The following is a 23,052-nucleotide window of genomic DNA, read 5'->3' as shown; positions in this document are numbered from 1 at the left end:
AAAACAACCATATTATAGACAATTAAAATAACAACATTAATTTATTTATGGACAAATTTTGCAATTTTTCTCCTTTTGATGGCATTGTGAGATTGGGGACATTTCGGCACAAACAATTTCCCGCGCACCGCTGCTTCGATATAAAATTGTATATACTATACGTCTCAACAGATGATAAAAGGTATAATTTGCATTCGTTATAAATGTATCAAAAAATAAAAATTAAAACAGAAGACGGCTTTCAACAAATACACACACGTATAGGAAGCTGCTCCCCCGATCAGTGTGGTCTCCTGCAAAATTTCCCCCTGGAGTCGCTCGTGGCCCACTCCTGTTTGTGGGCACTGAACAGATGACCGAGCAGCTGGTAGCGCCGGGGGAACCGCTTGTTGCAGAAATTGCAAGTGAACGGCCGCTCGCCGGTGTGTATCCGCATGTGCTCTCCGTAGGCGAATTGGCTGCGAAATTGGCGGTTACAGTACTTGCAGTAGATCATCGCCTTCGTTCGCTCTCGGGCCCGTCCCCGGGATCGAATACGATCCTGGTGTGCGTGCGATAGGTGTTCCCTGAGCTGCTGCAAGTTGGTCTGGTCGGTGTTGCAGATGTAGCAAGCGTACGATCGCTTCTCGAGTAAATCAATCTGACGGTTCTCCTCGTCATCTTCGACGGTGCCAGCGACGGTGGCACTGTTGCTAGTGCCGGGTATTGGTTGTGGAACAGTGCCCGGCACCACAGCACTGTTCGAAGCCGCTGCAGCAGCTGCAGCCTCGATTTTTACAGGACTAGTGCTGGCGGTTATCGCTGCAGCGGTGGCAGCGGCAGCCGCTGTGTTGCTAGCTGCTTGTACAGCACTACCAATCCGCGACGACGTGGACGGGATTGGCGTCAGATTTGGCGCTACGGACGTCGTCGGAACCGAGGACATAGAATTGGCTCGCGATGTCGAGGGAATCGCAACGGGCGTCGAAGGAGTTAGTACGGTCGAAGCTGGTGCCGATGTGGATGGAACCGACACCACCGCCGAAGCCGGTATAACGTGGGTTCGCATGTGGATGACCAGCTTGGATCGCTTGAGGAAAACTCGCCCGCACAGAATACAGTTGAATTCGTTCTTGAAGCGTTTGCGCGAATCGGTTGACTCGGAACTGCGTCGCCGCACGCTGGGAACTCGATAGTCAAAGGCACACTCCTCCGAATCCTCCGCCTCTTCGCTGGTTTGCTGCGGGGAGAAAAAATGAATAATTTTTAGTTTGTAAGTGGAATGCGATACAATTCAAACTCTGAGCAGGATAATTCTCATTCGAGTCAGCTCATCAGAATCTGATTTGCTACTCCGAAGACGTAGACAAAAATGTTTGACGAATGATGTCCAATGAATTCATTGATAGTCTATAGCACAATCACAATTCCTTCCAGAATTTGTGAATCAAACTTGCACCGGACCTGACAATAAAATACCTTTTACGCTTTTTACCAAGTAAGCATGTTCTTCAATAATCATCGATACATGTATTAAAATAATTAGAACCGACTGCAGATCACTATTCTAGAAGATCATGGAAACGGACTATTTTGGATTCCTCTGATCATCATTGAGCATTAAAATCATGATCACGATCATGAGCATTGAAATTATCAGTAATGACAATACCAGCAAGAATCACTCCATTCCATATTACAATTATTTTTCAACACCGCACAATCCTTTTCATTGACAATGCTTTCCTTCAGCATTGTGTTCGACAGCTTGCAGGAATAGACCAACTCCAACCTGTATAGTCGTAAGAGGAAAATTTTCGAAATTAAAATTAATTTTCGTGTTTCAAATAAACTCCTCACCAATAATTTGCTGCAAGTTGGTCTGGTCGGTGTTGCAGATGTAGCAAGCGTACGATCGCCTCTCGAGTAAATCAATCTGACGGTTCTTCTCGTCATCTTCGACGGTGCATCAAAATAATCTTGAACAAAACTTGTGCCTTATAATGGTCTCTAATTATAATTTCAACAATTTGATCTGCCCTTATAATCACCTCTATTCCGGAACCCGAACGAGTTTGGAAATTTCACAAACCGATCGAGATCGACTTCGGCATTCTAAAATCCATCCGAGATTCAAACTCATTCGACATATGCAAAAGTGGCAGCATTGTCTTGAACCAAACAAATGTCAAAATGATTCATCCGTATTTGTGAAGCTATTTACTCACTATCAAATTAACATGCCCAAATGCAATTTAAAATTGTTGAAATATGAATGAAAAGTATGACTTGTTATTAAACTATTTTTTTATAAATTCTGAAGTATTTATGCTAAAACTTTATCAATAATATAAAATCACTATTACGCACAACTTTGTTTCGCTTCAAGGCAATAAAGCCACTTTTGCGAATGGGTTTGAATCTTGGATGGATTTTACAAGTCGATATCGTTCGGGTTACAGAATGCAACATCGTGCTAATTTCAAACCCGATCGTGTTCCGGAATAAGGGTGAATGTCTTTCAGTGATGGATGAAGAGAGTTCAAAACGATACGTTATGAGCATTCAAAGAACATTTTGCTATTATTTTTATTGATCTAACAACAATTAGCAGCTGTATTGACGTACGACTACGTCTTTCATTTCTGTACCGGATAAAATGTCCAAGATTAATATGATTGTTACTTATTGATCCAAAAAAAAATTCAATAGCTGAAAAACTACTTTGAAACATACTATCAAAATCACTATAAATATAGCAATCACTTCAAATATCATTTCAGTCGCGATTTGACTACGGTTGTAGCATGATGCATGATATCGACGCCAACCTCTCTCAGTTTCTATGTTGCTTTCGCATGGAGTGTTCTTGTAAAATTGTTTGCTTGTGTATGCGCCCGAACGGAAGAATATTCGCACACATTCGATTCGATGTTCTGTGGTGCAATCCAAGAGCATCAGTTTCTATTCTGCTTTCGCACGGAATAGTCATGAAAAATTGTTTGCTTGAGAATGCACCGGAGCGGAGGAATATTCGCGCACATTTGCTCATTCGACTAGGTGTTCCGTGATAAAATCCATAAGCATCAGATTCTATTCTACTTTTATATGGAATGGTCGTGAACAATCTCGTGTATTATTCTAACGAAAACAAAATGAATCGTGTATCAAATATCTTCAGTGACTTTTACAAAGCCACTCGAACCCATCGGTTCTTCACGTTCGAAATAGTTGAATTTTATATTTATAATAATTTCATACTTATACTAATATACCTAAAAACTAACGAGAAAAACTCAGCAATCTTTCAAAAAATTCATTCATTCATCCATTGAGAACTGATTCAGATGCGAATTACCATTTAAAACTTCGCGCTCAATCGTTGTAAAGCGTAAATGATAACAGATTTCCATGTGGCATTAACAAACTTTAGTAGGATTACACCATGGGCTGTCAATTTAAATAACTTATCGAATATCCGAATAGTTTTTCTGTACATATTAGCAAAATTACATCCCTAACGCTCCCAAAAACATCATTCCCAAACAAAACATTCACAAATTATACTATGCAGCATAATTCGCAGAACGATAACAAAAAATCTGAAATCAATCGTGTTGGTGGCAACTATAGCTATAGTAACTGAAACACTTTGAAGCCACTTTCAATTCGTAAAACATGCACGGATTCGTAAAACTTGAAACTTGATCGATCTAAAAGACCCCAACCACCAAAAAGTTCAAAAAACCGTCTAAAGTTACACAGGCCCTTCCCAAGCAAACAAAAATCAGTTTATATATATTACCATATTATTCAGATATCACTCTAGAATCCATCGTATTTATTATAACAATAGATAGGACGAACAAGAAATAACAGAATTTTAATGAGTTGGTCTTATGGTTTTTTTTTATGTTAAAATGTGACTACTTTATAGTCGAATTACAGACTATCGACATGGTTTCGAATAAATATCTTCGGGAGTTGAGACCGACGCTGATATTGTACGAGCGCTTCCCGCTAATTTTCTTTCGCTCTCTTGTTAGCGGCTCAATGGATGCCTGCCCCATCGTAAAATTTTTAATTAAGCTTCAAACAGCTCCACAGCTTCGAATTCAATTTATGCTTTGACGATTTTGATCGTTCTTGTAATTCCCGATGAAAATGATCAATGCACTGCAACATTCCCATTCCCATTTCATTAGCAAATGTTTAATCGTTGGATTTAAAAAAAAACTTTTGAATGGCCATTTCGACTAGACTAATCCTTTCAACAGCAAGGAAAATTACCAGAGCATTGAGTATGATCACAGCGTTACTCCGAGACGGTCCTTTGATTTGCAAATATTCTGCGCCAGATCTTCTTCATGTAGTAAAACGCACCAGAAGTACGGATAAAAAAGAAGTATTAAATCATAAACTGCTGGTAGTAGGAACCGTGCACTTGATCCAGTATTTGAGCCGCGCAATACTCCAGTGGCATTATAATGAACAGTCCATCAAGTTTGTCTTTCTAACATAACAACTGTGTGGCTCAGAAACATATCTCAGTGATCAGTCGGAACTGTGAAAAACGAGTAAACAGATTAAACCGTTCTCAAAAATGTTACACATTGTAGATTCTCAGCAAAATCATGTTGTCCTCATGGATACAAAGAGTTATCTACAAGCCCACGCACGGATTCTTTATTTTGCTTCCTCAACAAAACCGGAACTCCTTCATTTGATCCTGACATGATTGGAACGGTTGATATGCTGTGAATGGGACTCCAACCTTTCTGTTGTTGAAGCAGAGGCGACGCGTGATCAACTGAGCTACCTGTTCAATTTCATTTGCAACATTGAAACAACAGTATTGCGATGACAGATTCTAACATTTTTATCTCTCAACATTTATCGTTACAGTAAACGAACGAACGTGATGAATTATAGAGGTTTTAAACTTTTCAGTTCATTCGCCTCTAGTTTACAGTAAAACTAGTTTTTGTGCGGTTTTTATGCGATTTTTTTTTGTGCGACTTTTTTTGTGCGGTATTTGAAAAAAATGAAGTCATCGGTCATTTTTTTCTATCTTTGATATGTATTTTATCGCTCTGCATAGGGACTGTGTCAGCTAATTCCCATTCTCATGTTTTGTTTTGTTTGTTTGAAGGTGTCAGTAAGAGCTTATTGACAGGAGCAAAAAGTTGATTTTATGATCTGCGCAAGTGAGTAGGCCGCTTATGAAAGTGAAAAAAGGTAATCGAATGTTGATCACGAATGGATTCATTAGGATTTGGGTTATTTTCTTAAGGAAACTTTTTTAAGCGGTTCCTATCCACCACATAACGAAATTTTTTTTTTCAAATTGTTTAGCGAACACGATTTTTTTGTGCGGTACCTATCACCCGCACAAAAACAAGTTTGCCTGTATAACACAATCAATCAATAACAATCCTACGGTCAACTATGAGCGCAAACTTATCAATGATTTCCTCATAAAATAAAGGCATCTGCATTATCTCATAAAAGAAATCTTTTTCCACAGTCATCATCATAATTGCGAATAACCATTTCTGGTCAGATCTCGACCGCAAATCGACCGTCTAATTCCGCCGGACATTACAGTAGCGCCATCATAGCTCAGGGCCACAATTTTGTCAGCATTAAGACCAAAGTACGCAGCTATTACATTCACATGACCGACCAATGCAGCGGAGGTTTTGAAACGTAAGCAGACAAACGTGTACTATATGTATCGGGTTCAAGTTGTCGAATGAACAAATTCGATAAGAACGCTCGAATTAAAACCACACCTCAACGAAAGAATACCAGCACATCCATAGAAATCATGAATGAATTTGCTCGATTTTTTTATTCACGTCATGCTCGCTCGGGGTGTTTGGTGCTGTATACTTTCGCGGTCTCGTGCCCTCTCTCAAATTTTAATGACGTCAGGAATAGAAAGAGAAACAGAAAGGGAAACGATGACAACCAGGAACAAACACTGAAGAGCGGTAGTGTGTATTTTCAATCGTTTTCATCGGTTCGTTCAGCAGAAAAATTGAACCTAAAACGTTATTTTTACGCAAGGCGGCGCATTAGTAATAGTGATCGTTTCATACGTAGTTGACGAGTTAAGATGAATGGTTTGAACCCGGTAGTCATTACTGCTTATTTCGTAGCGTTAAGGCTATGTTGCGCGCGGATTGGGGTGAAATCAAATATAACTATCAGATTATATTCTTCACGGTGGGTTTGAGTTCCACCAAAATAGAAAATAAAATAAGGATATTCGGGATAATATGGAAATCAGAAAAAAATACCTTCGATCATTCCTCATCCATGTTACAAATGTGAAATAATATACCTTTTATTCTGAGATTGTCTATCTGTCCTATGAACAGTTTGAACAGTCGGACGAGACGAGACGTGTTGACAAGAAAATATAAAATAAATAAACTGAGAGCAGGTCTCTTTTTGACACTCAAATCATCAAAATGGGTTCAATGCTCCGTGTACCAGAAATATCATATAATCAACTTTTTCAAATTTTCCAAAAATGGCTTTTTTCAAAAACTCATAACTTTTGAACTACTAGACCGATTCAGATGATCGACATATCAAATTGATGCCAATCACCTGGTCTTATTTGAAAAAAATGCTGTAGCTGCTGTAACTTCGAATTCTGTTCTTGTTATTATTGATTGTATTCGTTTTTTGTTGATTTCATAGTATCGGGACCAAGGGCGCTATATTTTTTATATTTTTTCTGGAAAGCTGAAAAGCTGTTTTCCACATAACATTCGTCGAAACCAGAGAGGCGTTTTATTGTTTTTGAGTTATGATTTTTCAAAGTTAACCGATAGTCTAAAAATAAATCGGTCTAGCAGTTCAAAAGTTATGAATTTATTTTTGAAAAAAGTCATTTTTGGAAAAAAGAGGAAAACATTTTTCGGACAACCCTAAACTGGAAATGGTCACCCTATTGAAAAAATAAAAAAATACGAGTCTAATGTTTTGTGATAAAGAATAAACCTACCACTTTTCACGAAAATCTGAGAACCACTATATCGGTTTGGCATGGAATGGCTGTATATTTATAATGATTTGAATAGTTTGCTTTCTGAGCTGTTCTGAACTGTTGAAACATTTTTCGTGGCCACTAAATAAAAAAAAAACATCCCTCGTATACCTTTTATCTTTCAAATAAAGTTACATTCATACCATTTTGTTCATTCGGGAAAGAAATACTAACGAAAACCTTGTACTCCGAACGCAATCGCCTCGTTTCCGAGACATTGAACAAACATCCCAGTACTGAAATGAAAGACATAGTTCCACGTGAAAAGTAAGAAATATTCTTTTCCATAGTGACTTGCATTGTTAAATAATACCATAAATAATAACTGGTTACCTTCATTCAAAATCACGATTTTTTTCAATATAAAAAACTAATCATGGTCATGGGTGCCACCTCCCTAAGGGTGACAACCGGGACGGACCGCCCTCCCCGTATGAGCGCTACATCAAATTAAACTCTTTACCCGCTGTCACCGTTGCCGATTCACAACAAGAGCGGCTTACAATATGATTCATTGCTTGTATCCAAATTATATGCCGCTGTTACTCTGGTTGCTCCTTTTGGTCGGACCCATTTGAGGAGCACAAATTGGACCAATCAAAACGAGACAAGAAAAATAAAATGTTATTCATTGTGATAGATGCGTGGAAATATTTCCTATCCATTGATGTGAACATTTTAGCGATCTTTTAAGAAATGTTCGAGTTATAAGCGTTCGGAATCTTTCATTTTTTCCTGCATGTTCAGTGCCTAGATTATCTTTTTATCCCCTACATCTTCCGGTTAGACTTCCGGCCTGATTCTCGAATACACTTCAAGGTGGAAACGGAATGAAACGTATCCGTGATGACAACGGTACAGTGTCGACATCTGGATACGAGATTAGTTTCCCACTAAACTTATCATTATAATATCAAATTATCTTCAGATGAAATTTTTGTATGAGATTATTATATCGCATAAAGACAACAAAGTTTTCCCCTCACATTAAATACCAGTTTGATACGAAGAAGTTAATTTTCAATAATGATTTTTTTATTTGAAAAGTGCTCATTCTGCCTGAAAACTCATTATTATCTTCGACACTTCACTAACTCGTAAAACGTAGTTCAATGGCGTGCCGTTTAGTTCGTTTCCACCGTGAAGTGTATTCGAGAATCAGGCCCGTAGTCTTACCTGTGTCATAGTGCTTGCCGAAAAAATAAGTTTGGACCGTTCTTTGGACTTGAAAACATTTTTATTCCAGAACAAATGGAGGAACAGGTGAATCAAAGCTCTGACCTGCCATAAAGTAAGGCACTTTTTGAAACAACCAGTAATCAGAGAGAGCAATGTTCAGAAGATACGATGGGTACGGTTAAAATTCCATTCGAGGATCAGGAATTGATTCAAAAAACATTTGTATTGTCATATTTCATGGATATTCTCACAGCGTTGCGGGTATTCCAAAGAGATCCCAACATTTTCCATGAATTAATTTCAAGCAGCATACAATTCAAAACCGACGGTCCCCAGGATGAGTTCAGCGGTTCATTCCCACTCAGTCGCATGGAAAACAAAGAAGGAACCTGGAAGCAAACTCACCGTACTCCTCGCCCTCAGCTCTTGTAGCATATTGAAAAGCACCTCCCGGCTGCCACCCGCTTCACTATCACTGTCGGAATCGCGACGGAACAAACTTTTAAAGTAGCTCACTTCCTGTTTCTCCAGATTTGTCGCACTTATTGCGACTGCAGCGGCAGCAGCTGCCGCACTTATCTGCTCCATCGACCCGCTGCTGGCGCCCGGAGTAGTGGCGACGATGGCTGCAGCCGCTGCCCGATGCTGCATTAGAATCGCCCGCAGCTGCGAGGTCAGTGGCGTTTCGGAATGTGATTTGTTGTGGTTGAGTTCATGTGGGGACGACTCACGTTTGTGATTCATTGTGCTCGGTCCTTCGAGGGGAGACTGTCGGCCTCCCCCCTCCATGAGCATTCGTTTCAGAAGCGAGGGAGACGCGTTAGGGTTGCTAGGTCCAGCCTGCGCTGGTGATTGAGAATCTCGCACAGAAGATTGCTGGAGAAGCATCTGCTGTAGAAGCGAAGCCGGAGCGGGCTCACTGCCGCCCTCATGATGTTGTTTATCATCATCATATCCTCCACCTTGTTGTTGTTGTTGCTGCTGCTGAGGTGAAGCAAAATTTTTTTGCTCAGGTTCTTGTGCTGCTAGTGGTGCCCTTTCAGGCTCTCGATTTTGCAGTAAAATGCTTCTCAGAATAGATGAGCCTCCTGGATCTTCTTGCTTGATCGGTTGAGCACGCTGCTCTAGTTCTGGTGCTATCACCGCAGGGTATGACACTTGTTCCTCATAATGTTCCGGTTCCTGTTTCACCTGAACCAACTGTTGTTGTTCCTGAGTAGGCTTGGCGTTAGTGGATGACGATGAGGATGAAGATGTCGAGCCTCGCTGAGATTTCAATATTCTATCATTTTGTTGACATCGCTGTCGATATTGGTAAAACTTGTCTAACGTCTCCAAGCATTTCTCGCATACTTTCGAGGGGTAGTCTTCCTCCAAGGTTATCTAACGAAAGCAAAACAAAACAACACGCGTAAAGTTAATGCGCCATAACATCGCGAAGCACGAGTCAGTCAAGGCCTACTCGATATACCTACCCGTATCGAGGTGCACTCCAGTATCATTTCGATCACCTCCCGACGGGGCTCCTCTTCGGGCGGGAAGAGGGAGTACGAAAGATCCTCCACAGAGAAGCACAGTCGACAACGACTTTCAACGTCTGCTTGTTCCATTTTCTTTTTTTTTCCTTTAGCAATACATACGAGCGAGGTTTCTTCTCACATTGGTGACGATCACTTGCAGGCGCCCGAGAACTACCAACCGGACGACCAAATTGACAAACCTCGCGGCACTACAGGCACCGGAATCGCTGGATTTCCGTTGCAATTTGACCAATTTCCTACCAGAGGCACAATTTCTGCGTGCAAATTTTCGCTCCCGTTGAACTAAAATTGCTTCCACGAAGACAGATACCTATCTTTCACTCATTCTCCCATTCCCGCGACTCAGTAGCAGCAGCAGCAGCAAGCAGCACACATTGTGTGTGCTGCTCTCAGATAGACAGACCTTGCAATTTCTTCCAACACAAACACACCGCTCGCGCTCTCGGACGAAATTTGCACAAACACCACGTTTGTACGGCGCGAGGTCAATAACAAATAAATGTCAAATTTATTCACCACTCCCTCCTTATGCTAGTGGTTTGTCCCACGGCGCGGCGGCTTATGGATGAGAAGAACACCGAAGGGAACGTGCCCCTGAGTGGAGGGAAGGATGTTGAAAACGCCGAAGAAGGTTACTGGCGGCGGTGGCGGTGGTGTTTGGAGTGTGTATGTATAAAATGAATAGCTATGCGCGGCTCGAGAGAAAGAGGTGAATCAGCTGCACATTCGAAATTGGCGATTAGTGAAGTATATACGCCAGTCACTAGCTAGCAGCGGCAGTCGTACAACATGATTGGATGGAAATGAGAGGCATGATTTTTGCGATATAGCGGAGCGAGACAATGCAACTGAGACCTACGAAGACGACAACAACAACGACGACAACGACATCGGGAGCACGATATAGCCTAGCTAGCAGCTATATCAGGTCGATGACCTCTCGCGGCTTGAGGTTTTGCTTTCTCTTCGGTGTTTAGGTCCAACGGCGGAGAGAGAACATACATGTGTGTGTGTATGCGCGCGAGAGAGAAGCGTATTTGGGTGCTCGATCCGGCAGTCAAGTAACCGAGCGTGAATGACGTAATTGAAGGATATTTGGCGCTTTTTCAACCGGCTCTTGTTTTGCACCTTGGAGCTGTTGCCTTTCGATTCGGTGAAGGCTGACCATCACCACTTGGAAGGTCTCTTCGCTGTTTATTGTTGAACAAAACACAAAACGTGAGAGAGAAATCGAAGGTTTTTTTCCCCTCGAAACGCATTTGAATACGAACGAATGATGACAATAGAAGGTCGCTTGTACTGCGGCATATATTGTTTAACCTTTTTTTCCAATGGTCAAAAGAACTGTGGATCTATGCACAGCTATCTCAAAAACCCTACAATACGCCCTTCGAATACCTTTGATGTGGATAGCCTTCGAGAATTAATGGAACCATGATATACGCGTGCTTCTGCACTGACGTGTTTTCGAAAGACAATGCAATTCAACCTTCACACCACATGTCGCAAAGATACCATAGGGCTCTGAAGTAGTGATGTCCGCTAATCGTTCGATTAATCGAATATTTTCTACAAAAATCGATTATTAAATGAACGAAAACTGTGCAACCAATAATCGAAGCGAACGAATAATTCTCGCGTAACTTTTGAAAAGGTCCTATGTAACAAATGTAAACAAATCGAGTTAATGGATGCACGCTATTAGTTTTCAATCATTGAATGCATTACAAAAACAATTGTTCACGTATCTATCTTCTTCATCTTTTTATCGCCGATGCAAAAAATATCCAATGTACAGAATCGGATTTGAAGCGCCCGGCTGTTACTTCAGACGCCTCTTTCCTCCGACGCCCGAAACGTCCGAAGTAACAAAGCAGTCAAAACAATACGAAGTCGTACTTCGGTTGTTTGAGTTTTTTTTTCGTACAGCTGTTGTTACCAATTTCAATGCAATCCGACGAGTGATAACAATAATAATTCGCCTTTAGAATGAAATGCTTTTATTTGGATTGTTGCTTAGAAGTTAGTTTCAAATTTTTTTCGTGCAACGTAATATGTCCAATGGGCAAATGCGGGCAGACAAAACGTCCAATGTAACATTTTTCGCTCCTAGTCTTCAACTTTAATCTTAAATCACGGAACAACAGTTATGATTGGTTTTTCAGAGTTATTCTTGACTGCTAGTGGTGAAAGTAGTGATAAAGATCGGAAGCTTTTAAGACAATTCGCGGAATAATGTTTGGGTCTTCAACTTTGTTTTTCTCGAGTTGACGAAAATGTTACATTGGACCTTTTCAAAAGTTATGCGAGAATTGAATCGTTTGTTTGAGAAACCCCATAAACGCTACTTTAAAAATTTCAGGAAAAGTTTGTTCTACGAACCCCCCCTGGGCCTAGTTTAAACATTGCGAGTAAGCACACGAGTCGGCCTAGTCAGCTACTGCAGTGCAGCTACCCACACCGTGTGAATACATAACTTCATACTTCTTTTTTGAGATAGTTTTCTTGAAAATATAGAATTTAAAATCATTATCAGACACATTTTTCGTTCAAAATTCGCTCGCCATTTGCAAAAAAAAGTATTGCTCTATAAAACAGAATACATATTCGATTTGAAAAAGTCCTTTTTAATTCATTATTTAAATTTCTGACGCGTATTTATTCCATCTGTAAATCTACTATCATTTTTATTTCACAAATTGGTACACGAAACTGCTGTCAAGGCAAAATAAATAAAATTTAAAAAAATCTTTTAGACTGCCATTTATAGACTGTTATACATACAGTAATTTACATTTGACGTGAGAGTGGACAGACCTGTTATGCGACACGTTTAATTGGACATTTTTACCTCTAATTCGCGTTGACGGCGGACGATGCCGACATCTGGATACGACATTAGTTTGTATGAGGCCGAATATTCTCTATCAGATTAGTCGGCCCTAAGGCAGTTTTAAATTGTTAAAATTTGTATGAAATTTTTTTCTTGACGTTATTTACCTTCTAAAAGTACGTTGTTCTCACCCTAATTTAAACTATTTTCTATGGTTTTTCAGATATTCACTACTACTACTACATTTTTCACTACTTGCAAGCAAAAGTGATTTTAATTTACATGAAGTGCTAATTTGATTTGGGAAAAATAGTTTTCATTCATAATATTAATTTTAAAAGTGCGTCATTTTTTCTGCAAACCCATATTCCTATAGTAAACCTACTCCCCCATTTCGTAATACGAAGCTCAATTCGCGACTACGAAGCTAAATTTGACAGCATGTGTGCGTGAAGCGAATGTCAACAAAGAATTGCAAAAAGAATGTGATTTTGAAACGCACCGTTTTTAACGTTTTTTTGCGGAAATTTTCGTAATGGTGAGTATGTATCGAAAGAACTATCCTCTAGGATGCTAATTTAGTTAAATCACATAAATTTACTGCAGGGGAAAACGTTTTCTTACCGCATCCGAAGGATACTGTCTTTATTTGTGAATAAGTAAACAAACTTCCAGGATACTAAATTTTAATAAAAATTAATAATTGTGTGCAAAATTTATCTTCCAAACGGTTGGAAAATGAGTTTTCCTCATGCAGTGAAAAAAACTTTGCCGTAGCTTAAGCTGAATTTAACTTATAAGTGGTTTTTCTGTGACCATGTTTCATGCATTATCAGGAGCCATCAGTCGGAGAAAATGAAAACTGCTACGTGGCTGTGGAGTTTGCGGATGTGTTCGATTACGCTGCGGGTGGAAGCCGTTTAGTCGTCGAAGGCGAAAGAGTATTCAAAGCTGGACATCTTTTAATAGTTGGTGTTGAAGAAGTTCACGATGAAGGCTTCAGTATTTTCTCGTCCTGCCTCCAGTCATCATCTCCAAGCTCGGAACCCCATACAATAAAAATTCGTACGAAAATCTCCTTCTCCAAATGGTTGTTTTCGTGTTCCTGTAAAGCTGGCAAAGGAAAGTGCAAACACGTAATGGCTGTTTTGTATCATTTGCTTAAGTATGTTTTATTTTATTTCTTTATTATTGCACATTTTGCACCAAGTTGGACTGTTTCACACTTTTTCAAAAGTGCGAAAATGTGAATGTGAATACTTGGAGAGTAGAAGTTCGACACGATGAAATGGAGGCTACAAATACGGGAGGTTTTTGTAAGTTCTATCTTTAACCGTAGTCGTTGGATCCAGTCTAGATACCGCGATTTGTCCGTTTTCGGAGGGAAGGCATGAAAAGAAATTCCGGGGCGATATCTCTGCTTACATCCGGGGACGACACAAACAATACGGCTTTTGAATTTTGCAGATTGTTCGGAGTCAGCTTCAAGCAAATTTCGTCCGACTTGCATGTTCTCCGGGCAATTTGCGCAGCTTTTGACGTCCATATTTCACACGTTCTAAGGAAAATATTTTGAAAAATATTAGAGCACTGATTGAGTAGAAGCCAGATCTTTGTATTTTAGGTATTTTATGAACACTAAGCGGATATTTTTATATCAAATTTCATTAATTCGGTTTACCTCTCTCGCAGGGTGATTGACAGAGGGTGTGCTTCAACGGCTTTTTTTCACTACTAAATGACAATAAATTTTGGTTCGGAGCATCGAAACAGCTAAGAAAAACTATTTTTCAACAATTTCCACTAATGGTAAGATAAACACGGTACAAATTTTCGAGAAATCAGTATATTAATTACAGAGAAAATATGCAACGGTTTGTTTACATATTTTTCACTCACACGCGAAACTTTCATAGGTGGCGACACCGTACCTTCGATGACGCGAATGCCGTCAACGCGGATTGGACATTTTTGTAAACATCGAGTTCGGGGCCCAAATTATGGCCCCACATTGAAAGTCGCCATCAGACGTCGACACTGTACCACTCTCTTCGTCAATGTTCAATCACAGGTCAAAATCGCCTCCAATGCGACACTGAGTGGTGCCTCGGCATGTCATATTAAATGTAAATTACTGTACTTCCGAAATTATCTTAGCTATGATTGCTTTCGAGATTCTAAAAAATATCAACAATAATCTGAATGATATCCCAGAAGATATTCAATGTAATTTCTAATTTCACACTTGCATGTATAACATCCCTCATGAGTGTATCTTGGCGTTCTATTTTTGGAGCAATTAAATCCAACAGTGTTTCCACTTGTTCAGGTGTTATTCTCCACACTGCCTCTGTACTCTCGGAGATCATTATCGTAGAGTTCCTTCAACACCAATGAAACCAAAATCAAAACAAAAGCCGAGACACAAAGCCCAGACAAAACCACAACGAACCGTCCGTCTCCGTCAATTATTCTTTTCTACAAATCCTGCCTGTATTGAACTGTGATGTTCCGAGTATTGTTTTGGAAAATCAAAAAATTAAGACTATGAAAATGGAAAACCTGCTGCTTATGTATTATTGGAATAGTAATTCAATTCGGATTCTGATTTTGAAGAGTATATTCGTGTAGACGGCATTAAGCGTTGTGTGCTTTCATTGGGAGGCGAAAATAATGATGGATATTCAGGTGGAATAAACATGCTTCCAAAATCAAAATTATGAATGAAAATTTACTGTAACGTATCGAATATTTATTTTTTTGTGATGAAATAAGAGATTTTTTTATCGATATCCCAGAAACATATTGAACGAAAACTGTGTCTAATGATGATTTTATATTATAATAGTAATTATTTGTGGAACAAACAGGAAATGCATCGACAAATGGTTAAGTGAGTGTCAGGACTACATGTGTTAGGTAATCAAACAATATGAAGTAAAAATTTTCATTCAAACTTTTATATTTTTACACTGCACTTGGCTCTTCTGATCTGATAGAGAATAATTTACCTCCCAAACAATAATATCGCCACTAGACGTCGAAACTGTACATTTGTCGTCGCAAATATAAACAAATTAGAATATATAATGCACACCAGTTTAAAGCCTCTTAAAAACAAAGAAAGAAGAAGAATGCACACCAACGTGGTGACGCATTCGTGGTAACGCATTCGTGAAACTAAAAACGTTTTGACGTAGGATTACGTCTTTCGGGAACATATGGGGGTACAAATCGAAAATCGAAAATCGAGCACATCGTGAAAATTGTCCAATTTCAAATTGTTATTGCTCAGTCATTTTATGATGGATTGATGAGATTTTTGCGTCAATCAATTTCGGCACTTCATAACAATTTTTTACATTGAATAAAATAATATATGTCATGAAACTAACTATCGAACAACTATGAACTATGATTGGTCGAAATTGACGACACATGCGGCGGCTCATGTACTTACAATTATTGGTCAGTTATTTCCTGATGGACTTGCGAGATATTTTCATCAATCGATCTGAGCATTCCATAACGAGTCATCACAATGGATAAAATAACATATCATATGATACTAACTATCAAACAATCGAAAAATCTCCAAACGGAAATACCTCGTTCTGATTGGTCGAAATTGAAGATAGGGAGAAATCGGCATTGCAAATACATCAATGTTAAGTGAACTTTTGTTCCCACCGAAGTGTGTTCCCTAACAGAGACATCAAAACCAAGCAGCCTGGGGGAAATCGGCATAGCAAGTGCATGAAAGCAGGGGGAGCTTTTGTTTCCATCGACATGTATTCCCTAACAGAGATTTCAAATTAAATGTACCTGGGGGAAAAGAGAGTTTTTTCTTTTATTTTCGTTCCAATAAGAATCGATGGATTGATTGAAGAATGATGTTTCAATGAACTGAATAAAACTTATGTTTGATAATATATAAATAATATTTAAATTTGGAACTTTTATGATGGTTGCTTCGTGAAATTTCATATCAATGACCGATCATGGATTGTAAAACTTTCAGAACAAGTGTGAGTGTAAAATTGTATATGGTAGCGGTTGTGTACGCACCATGTAAAATGACTTGAAATATCAAACCATTTTTTTTCTCCCAAGAAAAGTTCATGCGACGAGAAAAATGAAGGAGTTCCGTGTTCCGTTGGGTTTAAAGCGAAAATGAAAATGGAATGAATAAACACTCAGAAAGTGAAAATTATAAATGAAATCGTTTTCCATTTCATATATATTTTCTCTATAATAAAGTTTTTTCTGGTGAGAACAATTGATAATTTTGTTCGCTAATAATAATTATCTTATATTACATTGATGAGTTTTTTTTCTTCATTTCATTCATACTTCATCTTCGTCATCTCGTTCAGGGTCACAAAGGGAGGCTTTCATCATATATCATTCCACTGTGTCATCTTCTATCGTGATACGCACCAATCACCATTCTTCTATCATCATTACTCATCACGAGTGAACAAACAATACCTAACGACCAGACAAAACGGCCCTTTTCCGGGCCACCAAATCATTAACGAAGAGTTTAACAATGTAATTATTCAAACATATCCAAAACAACAGATAGCGTAACGGAATACTACGTCAACTATGCGGTCGTGTGTCGGACACAACCCTCCTGTGACTTTTTTATTACAGAGTCAGTTTGGCATTAACTCAGTTTTAAAAACGAATTCGCTATGAGTGAATAAAAAAAGTTAGGTTGGAACTGGGATTGAAACCGAACAAAAACGAATTCGCTATAAGTGACATAATCGATTTCTCTACATCGACTGTCTCTTTTGGTCATAACTTAGCTGCAAACTCATTCTCAGTTGTATTTGGTAATGTGGAAGATAGGTCAGAACCTCATCTATAGGATTCTATAACAAACTCAACGGAACGTTTTCGCAGTTGAGTTATTAACTAAAGAAAAAGTTGATGTAGAGAAATCGATCAAGTCACTTACACCCCTTTCGTTCTGAGTCCCTCATATAGAACAAGACGAAATGATACATTAATTATAGAAACCAGGGCCTTTCTCTCCAACTGGTCTAACTTTTCAACCAACTGGTCCGAAAAGTTACAACACCAATCTGATTTCAAATACGAATTCGTCAGAACAGCTGCAAAAGAGTAACGACCTTCAAAGATCAGGAGAGCCACAACACCAGTTCTGACGACTTGTGGGTGATTCACGATCCAATTGTGGCTGAAAGCAATCACCTGTATGGAAATGACAAAGCTAGAGAAATCGGACCTTTTTTCAGCATTTTCGCACATTCGTGCGGAGCTGTGCGATGTATATCATAAATATAAACAGTATAAATAATAAAATAGTATGCAGGCTAAAAACGTTTCTGTTTGCAATATTCGAATCGATAAAAACATCTCTTTTATCAATGAAAAAAAAATAGCACTAGAGGAAAACATGACATAACCATTTTCTAAAAATTTCGTGACACTCTTGATTTATTCACCAATTACAAAGAATCATGTCATCCTATCAAATAGAACATCTGTTTAATACGGAAAAACTTTTGATCATATACAGTAGAACCCCAATTATCCGTGAGCGGATGATCCGCGGTGCGGATTATTCGCGGCAGCGAGTTGCAAGGTAAATCTATAGACCTTCCTGGAAATTGTGAGTGAGTGGTAGACGCAGTCCTTTACTGCGTTATCCGTGTTTTTTGTTATACGACGTTACCTTACCCGACTATTCCGCGGATAATCGGGGTTCTACAGTATTTCAATTTCAATATTAATTAACATTGTTTCGGGTAGAGCTATGCATAGCTTGTTTTCACGTTTTACAGCTGTTGAAGAGATGTTACAAACACGTTGGTAAACCAAACAGTGCTGCGGATCACCACTTGTAACTAAAATAATCTATATAAATAAAAATGTAAGGCCAAATGTGTTGCTAAGGGCGAAACCCAAAGAAGGAAACGTCCGACTTGAGCCATCTTTATTTTGATGTATTCGTCTCTGCCCGTAGATCAATGTTATGGAGAGAAAAATCGGAAAATTCAGAAAATTGATTTCCCATATGTTTCAAAATTACATCATGATAAGCGTTGCCGGTCCAATCGATATTTGCACTATTGAAATTGATCTTTGTTTGAAGGTGGGAATGGATTTTCAGGTGAAATAACGCACTCCTATATCTTCTATCTTCTACATAAATAAAAAGGGGAGGCCAAATGTGTTACTAAGCGCAAAACCCGAAGAAGGAATGGTCCGATTTGAGTCGTCTTTATTTTGTTGTATTTGTCTTGGCCCATAGATCAATATAGCGGGTAGAAAATCATATCAAAACAATAATTTTGGGCAGGATGAAGTTCGACGGGTCAGCTAGTTACAAATATAAATAATTCTAACGGTAACAAAAATTCTGGAAAAATATTAAAATTGGTCTAACTAATTATTTTTCTCAGTAAGGCGATTAATCGATTAATCGTATCGAATAATGAACAGCTGAAAAATATCGATTGGTTGATGAACGAATAATTTCAAAAATCGGGGATCACTACTCAGAAGGTGCTTCTCATCGCTTCGAAAACTGGGTTTAAAGCTAGTCATCTTTTTTAAAGCATTTTAGAGTGACTTTTAGCAAGTGTCTGCCGCAACGGAGAAGCGATTTTAAACCATATCCTGTATGTTTTTCATATTTACACAGCCGCAGCCCCTAGTAGCAAGCTTCCTTTCACAATCGGAACTATTATCTATGCTATCAACGATACGGTCCCCTCTTCCTCTGGGGTGGCTCAATTTCAACATCATCCGCATTACGACTAGCGCTCGCAGTTCCACCCTCGCTTCTGCCTCCATTCGCGGCAGATTGATTTCGTTTCAAGAAATGCTTTCGCAAATTCACAGACTTCTGACAAACGATCAGTCGGGCAAGCTTCTCGTGGGAACGAGCGAGCAGTTCCTCTTTGTTTGAATTACCTAATTCCAGCTGAATCCGCTCGAACAGTTTCACTGTGGACAAGAAGAAAGGATACATCAGTTGTTTAGTAGCAAATCGATATATGACTCCGTGGCGCAACGGTAGCGCGTCTGACTCCAGATCAGAAGGTTGCGTGTTCAAATCACGTCGGGGTCAAGCCAGACATTTTTTTTATGATGAATTACAATTATGAGATAAAAATAGAGGTCGATAAAAAAATATAACCTGGCTCCAGAGAGGATCGAACTCACGACCTTCGCGTTATTAGCACGACGCTCTAACCAGCTGAGCTATGGAGCCATTCAATCCAATAGGTGCACAATGATAAAGTTCAGACAAATACTCACATCCAATCGCAGCTATTTTCTATGGACAAAGCGGGGGTTTTGCTGGAATATTATGGTGTGCATTGGATGGACGTCCGGTGACACTAGAACTGGCCATCGTCTCGGCTCCAAACACCGCGACAGCTAGCTTGCTGACAATGTTTCGATCGCCTTTTTCGCCTGGTCCAGATTTGAAATTTAATGTTTGCAGAAATTCGACTGAAATCTGCGGAAAAGCCGGATGCATCTTAAATTCCCCACACTAGCCATCGGATGGCTCTACCTTGGGTTCTCTTCCCGGTCCACTGTTAACTCCTGATCTCAGGAAACTGGCCTGCTGCTGGTATGCTCTTAACGTTTCTTTGGTACTCTTTATTTTGGTGTGCTGCTCTCGGAAAGCCGTCTGCAGGTGATTATTATTCTTTCGAAGCGTCAGATACTTCAACTTCCAATCTTCCATTTTCTCGTCAGAATCACGTTCCTCGCCATCTTCACCACTTAGTTAGTTTCGATGTGTACCTTATGTCCACAAACCTCATTTATTGTCAACTGAAAATTATCCGACTTAAAATCGGAGCGATAATGCTTCAACGCATTGTTTACTTTAGCCAGCGCCTTCGTTCAATCTCCCGAACCTTACTCTTCAATGAATCTGTTTCTTCACCAATCCATAAAATTTTCTGTCACCACTCGATTCAGTCTGTTTCACAGCAGACGGATAGTATAGACACGCCAACGGAACCATTTCTGTCTGCTTATGCTCTTCCCCATCCGATTCTCTATTCTTCTCAACGCGGATCCGTCTCAGTTCCCGATCGTTATCCATGCATTTCCGTCGGTAGGCATAAAATGTGTTCAATATCCGGACACAGCTGCTACACACCGGACACGGAAAGTCCCGCTCGAAGCTGATCCGAATCGAGGTGCATGCATAGATTTTCTGAATGAATTCCTCGTTCGGGACGCTATCCGCTGGGAAGATTACATCGGTGAGATTGCTCGAACTGGAGCAAAGCCGGCATCGACTTAAAACGGAAGGTAGGTTAATACAGTAATTGTGTTCTGTTTTATGCCGACATGTTACTTTAATTCATTGAGATCGGCCATCTCATGGCGGAAAGAAAGGACGTTTCTATTGAAAAAAGATCAACGATACGAAAAATGTATATTGACGACACATCACCAACAGAAGTTACTGCTCTGCGTTCTCTTCCTTTGACATATTCTTTATTTACGTACACTACAGATTATAAACAGTAGATTCGGTGCAATGAGAGAAATGTCAACTAGAGGAACAAAATTCACCACACCAGCCGATGTTATTTTTAAGTGCGTGTGTGCAGAATTATAACTATCAACACAATCTGTATGCTCTGTTTTGTTTCCGCTCATGTTCATGATGATCCTTCAATGGTTCCTATTTTCTCCCTCTCGATATGGAATATAGACATGTTAGAAAAAATATGCTACAAGTTCGTAAATAAATAATCTTATTAATTGGAATATTAACACAGTTTGGCGAACTGAATGTCCCAAAATTGAGTAGCTTTTTACCCGACTATTTATCACCATTATTTTGTTCTCTTTTATACTTGTATTTTTACCTTATCATGAACTTTAACATAAAAGTATTATTTATTCTAAAGAAAGCATCGAATCCAATCTAATCATAGTTTCAAATCCCATTCAAATATTTACTCTGAAGGAATGGAATGATACCAATTGACAGACACGAATCTTCTTCGTCGAGCAAAAGCACATAAAATATTAATTAAACATTTGAACGTAGTCAAATTTAGTTGTATTAGCCAACAGGAATGGACATTGAGAACTGTCTGCAAGTTTGACGATCTCAGATATAAAAAAAAACAATTGCTGTCGAGTTGTTATAATCTTCGTATTTGTCAAAGTTTCTCTCTCTTCCTAATTTTTATGTTGGAATTTGTGTACATCATGTACATATTATTCAATCTGTATTGAAAACAATTCAGCCAGATTTTGTGTTCGATTACCACAGTTGAATTGTGTTTTTGTGTTGGATGTTAAATCTGCAGAAATTTCGTAGTAGCTCAAAAGATTGAGACTGGATCTTAGAACTGCATTTTATAATAGTTTTCAAAAAATCATAACTTGTTCAAAGAACGTTGGTGTCTTGGATTTAGCAAAATTACATCTTTTCATACAGAAGAGCCTCGATTGTACACAGAGTTGAATGACAAAATCACCCAGTATAACATAATAAAATACTAAGAATTAGAAGCAAACAAGAAAAACTCTGTTCGACCGAAGCCAAATAAAACTGTTTAACAGATAAAGTTTGATCTACGAGTACTAATAAATATATATTTGACACAAAACACGACAAGCAGATATTCAGTTTGTGAATGCCTAATTTTTTGTTTCGATTTGTTCGTTAAACCTGTGAGTACATATTCACGTTACGTTAGATATTTCAGTCGACTCTTTTCCATGTTTGATGATTGTCATTGTTTTTCTTTCCAAAATATATATTTTGTAATTGTATTCCACTGTTGTCAATTGAAAAGTGACAATCAAAATAGTTTTAGTATCAAATTCAAACCAAACTCTAATAATGAACTGCAAACACAAAAAATGTATTTCAGCATGACAACTATGTAAATTATTGCTGCTAGAGTGCAAAAACTTAGAAACATACAATTTAATATCAAACTCAGAAGTTTGCCTAAGCATTCTAGGCCCTTCCGGCGACTGGCAAAAGTGTTAAAAAATAAACCGAAACACGTGCCTCCTATTAAAGTAAATAATCGAATCTACCTTACATCTACTGAAAAAGCAAACGCCATAACGCAGCAAACAGGGACACATAATCTGGGTCAGAATATTGCTAGTCCGATGGAGGTATCGGTTGCGCTTCGAGCTTGTAGAAGATCAACGATCAAGCCATCAAATACTCTCGCAATATGAAAGCCCCCGGACTCGAAGGCTGCTTCCACATTGTGCTTAAAAACCTCGGACCCAAATCATACGCTCTACTGGCAAGCACTTTCAACCGTTGTCTCGAACTCGGATATTTTCCACCTGCCTGGAAGGCGTTCAAGATTGTGCCGATCCTCAAGCCAGGTAAGAATCCTTTGAGCTCGTCAAGCTACCGCCCGATCAGCCTACTCTCCTCCATCAGCAAGCTGATCGAGAGA

The 23,052-nt window shown here is 39.1% G+C and overlaps 1 protein-coding gene, 2 non-coding genes and 1 pseudogene across 3 annotated transcripts; 1 reads left to right on the top strand and 3 right to left on the bottom strand.

Annotated features, from left to right (window-relative positions):
* Positions 1-134: 134 nt before the first annotated feature.
* On the bottom strand, positions 135-10,204 carry LOC129772509 (protein sister of odd and bowel-like). The gene is made up of 3 exons (XM_055776212.1): positions 9,697-10,204; positions 8,627-9,604; positions 135-1,219 (listed from the first exon to the last, which is right to left on the bottom strand). The coding sequence occupies exons 1-3, from the start codon at positions 9,829-9,831 to the stop codon at positions 281-283; spliced, it is 2,052 nt and encodes a 683-aa protein (XP_055632187.1). The 5' UTR covers positions 9,832-10,204; the 3' UTR covers positions 135-280.
* Positions 10,205-12,473: 2,269 nt separating this feature from the next.
* LOC129772684 (uncharacterized) lies at positions 12,474-21,415 on the bottom strand (annotated as a pseudogene).
* Positions 19,635-19,706, top strand: Trnaw-cca (transfer RNA tryptophan (anticodon CCA)). Its single transcript has one exon. It is a non-coding gene; the product is annotated as a tRNA-Trp (tRNA).
* Trnai-aau (transfer RNA isoleucine (anticodon AAU)) lies at positions 19,777-19,850 on the bottom strand. The gene has a single exon. It is a non-coding gene; the product is annotated as a tRNA-Ile (tRNA).
* Positions 21,416-23,052: the final 1,637 nt, after the last annotated feature.

This window comes from Toxorhynchites rutilus, chromosome 1 (genome assembly GCF_029784135.1).
Source record: "Toxorhynchites rutilus septentrionalis strain SRP chromosome 1, ASM2978413v1, whole genome shotgun sequence".
In the NCBI taxonomy this organism is placed as follows: domain Eukaryota; kingdom Metazoa; phylum Arthropoda; class Insecta; order Diptera; family Culicidae; genus Toxorhynchites; species Toxorhynchites rutilus.
The sequence above is the reverse complement of the archived record's forward strand: the minus strand, read 5'-3'. Positions and strand labels throughout refer to the sequence as shown.

Excerpts from the sequence above, each read along its gene's own strand:
- LOC129772509 (XM_055776212.1), bottom strand. The coding sequence starts at position 9,831 with ATGGAACAAGCAGACGTTGAAAGTCGTTGTCGACTGTGCTTCTCTGTG. Across the intron at positions 9,605-9,696 it reads TGGAGTGCACCTCGATACGG|ATAACCTTGGAGGAAGACTA; the intron begins GTAGGTATATCG and ends TGCTTTCGTTAG. Across the intron at positions 1,220-8,626 it reads AGCTGAGGGCGAGGAGTACG|CAAACCAGCGAAGAGGCGGA; the intron begins GTGAGTTTGCTT and ends TTCTCCCCGCAG.